Source organism: Argiope bruennichi, chromosome 3, assembly GCF_947563725.1.
Source record: "Argiope bruennichi chromosome 3, qqArgBrue1.1, whole genome shotgun sequence".
In the NCBI taxonomy this organism is placed as follows: Eukaryota; Metazoa; Arthropoda; class Arachnida; order Araneae; family Araneidae; genus Argiope; species Argiope bruennichi.
Window position 1 is genome coordinate 140559903 of NC_079153.1, and position 2793 is coordinate 140562695.

The 2793-nt window shown below is 27.3% G+C and overlaps 1 protein-coding gene across 6 annotated transcripts in view; it reads right to left on the reverse strand.

Moving 5' to 3' along the window:
* Positions 1 to 2441, reverse strand: part of LOC129962683 (kinase D-interacting substrate of 220 kDa-like) — a 71201-nt gene extending 68760 nt beyond the window's left edge. Inside the window, exons 1-2 of one of the 6 annotated variants that reach the window (XM_056076594.1) lie at positions 2424 to 2441; positions 1339 to 1483 (exon numbers count right to left, since the gene is read on the reverse strand). In XM_056076594.1, coding sequence (XP_055932569.1) covers positions 1339 to 1458 — 120 coding nt within the window. In that variant the 5' untranslated portion in view covers positions 1459 to 1483; positions 2424 to 2441. Of the gene's footprint in view, positions 1 to 1338; positions 1484 to 1826; positions 2359 to 2380; positions 2399 to 2423 lie in introns of those variants that run through there. The other 5 variants (XM_056076595.1, XM_056076593.1, XM_056076592.1 and 2 more) reach the window with 5 other exon arrangements.
* Positions 2442 to 2793: the final 352 nt, after the last annotated feature.

Consider the following 2793-nt stretch of genomic DNA (forward strand, 5'->3'; position numbering starts at 1 on the left):
ATAATCTTCGATAATTGAACCGAATACTTCTGAATGTGGATAGGTTTGTGGGTAAAAATTTTAAGAAAATTTACTCTAAACTTCATCAGATTTGAATTGGTAATTTTCTTTTCTTCTTTTTCATTTTTAAAATCATTATAATTATGTAAATACCATAAGACATTTTCTATTTCGGTGTGCCTTTCTTTTGTGCGATTTTTCAATGTAATATATAATTCTTCAGATAGTAATGTGTGCTGTTCTTTCAGTGACTGCAACACGAAATTTATTGTTGCATTAGCTGTTAATAAATTAGAATCTCTCAGACATAATGCCTCAATAGTCAGTTTTATTGGAAGTAGAGCTGATATAGTTCTGGATATTAAGTCGAATTCACAATCTGAAAAAATAATTTACACGTTAATTCTTTTTGGATTGGATTTCTCAGTTTCAAAAATCGTTCCAAAATTAGGAGTAAACTGTTCCAACGTGTTTTAGAATCTAATATTAACATATATTCTGTTTTATTTTCAGTTAGTATATATTTTAGTAATATATCCTTTTTTATAGGAGAACGTTTAAATATCTTAACAATTTTTTGAACTTTAAAAATTATAGGAAGCAATTCTTGAGAGGTTAATATTTTATCCTCATTAGCAATATCTTCTTTAACAATTACATTGTCATTCTTCTGTTCTTTATTTTTTTTGGTATAATACATCTATTGCTCCATATTGAATTCCATGTGCATAGCACAACTGCCGATTTGCACCAATCAACGTTCCAACTTTTTTCATAATTGTTGCTCCATCAGTCGTTATGGATACAATATTTTCTTTTAGGGATAATCCATGTTTTGCTAATTTAAATTTAAGCTATTAATTAGCTAATTAATTTTGCCCATTAGGGAGACATAAAAACAAAAATGTATACTATTTTGCTATGTTCGCAATCCCTGATCATATAGTGGAGACAATGTTAAAAATTTCTAGTAAATACCGAAAAACTGGTATTTAAACTTGTGAATACCGGTATTGCAAAATTGTACAAATGGCTCAAAATACCGGTATTCGGTATTACAATCCCTAATTTTGATATAAAGCATGAATCTTATGAAGCATAGTTGCATCTAAACATACTTAATTAAAGTAACATAATGTTGCTTTAATTTTTAAAAAATTACATATAAAGGAGTATATTTATTACTATTGAATTCATACATAAAATATCTTGCCATATTACTTTAAGAATTTGGATCATGGTTAATAATTTAAAATGTTTTCACCTACAGATATGCACTAATCAGCTTAAAATGATTAATATATATATAAAAAGAATACACAATAAAATTACGCTTACTTCATCAGATTCATTTGCAGTACAGTGCTTGTTTAACAAACAATTTCGCAAAGTAGCTACATCACCTTCAGCTATTTTTGAAGTCAGAATAGAAAAGGCAATACCAGATTTGTTCATCATTGAAAGAGTTCCAAAATATTCATGCCTGTTTAAAGTAAACAAAACAAACCCAACATCAATGAAACAATTAAAAACAGCATGATTTTTGAACAGATAATACTTTTAACTTTGTAGATATACAACAATTACATGTTAAGAAATAAGTTTCTATAATGCACTTCTGGCTAATATTTTTTCTTGCTCCTTATAATTAACTAAAAGATGTATTCAATACAAGCAGACATTTTAACACAATGTTGAACTAAGATTCACAACTGTCATTAATTACTTAAAAGTTTGACAAACACTTTGATAGCTTCTAGAATCATATCCTAAGGCAAAATAAAATTGGTTATTTTTATCAATATAGTAATATTTTTAAACAATACCTTTACAGTAGTATACCTTTATAATAGTTTTCTAATATCCAAATGTCATATTTTTGAATACAACTTTTAAAATGTACTTGCCTTATATGTATTTTATAAAAAAGTTTAAGCTTAAAAAATATTTTTAGTCAGCTTTGAAATTTAAATAAAATATATTTACAATTTAAAAAAAAAAAAAAAAATATTTTCCTTCGTTTTTCGGAGAAAAGTTTTGAAAATATCCCGACTTCTATACAGATTTTGAGAGCTTCGTTATTGCGAGAAACTTTGTCCGGCTTAAAGTAATACGGATTAAAAGGTGGCGTGACAAAGAACTTCTCAGTTGTCGCCTGTGAGAACTATGTTTTTGCTAACTAAGGCAAATTAGGCATTTAACTTTCCATATAAAGTATAGATTGTTGTAGCGTTCTTATGGACAAAATGCTAGAATTAAATAAGACAATATTATTAAAAATTGAGAAAATATTGCCTAAAATGAAAGATCAAATTAGAATATTTGTTGCCGAGTTCTTTGAAAATTGCCAATATTGGCCATAAATGGCCAATATTACAACCCTATATTTTGTGGACATAGCACAGAGGATGTTCAACCACGACCTTCAACGCAACTGCTTCAGATGACGACATGGCAATACCGGATAAAGAAAGATTTCTGATATTAACGTTGGTCAATCTAGGAGGAACACTGTATACAAACAAAACAGCCTTTCTTCTTTAATACTCTATTGCCAGATACTGTTAAATTTTACTGAAAATAAAACATATTGCTCTTATTTTTAGATAAATTATTATCACTTCAAAACTATATAAACAGCTTGATTTTAATATTTATCACATATATTCTACGATATAAATTGAAAACTTTTGATACTTATCACAAAATGAATTTTTTTTCCTGTTAATCTAATAACAGATTCAATGAACAATATAAAAAAATACTTTAACTGAAAGGATACAGAAGATCGCT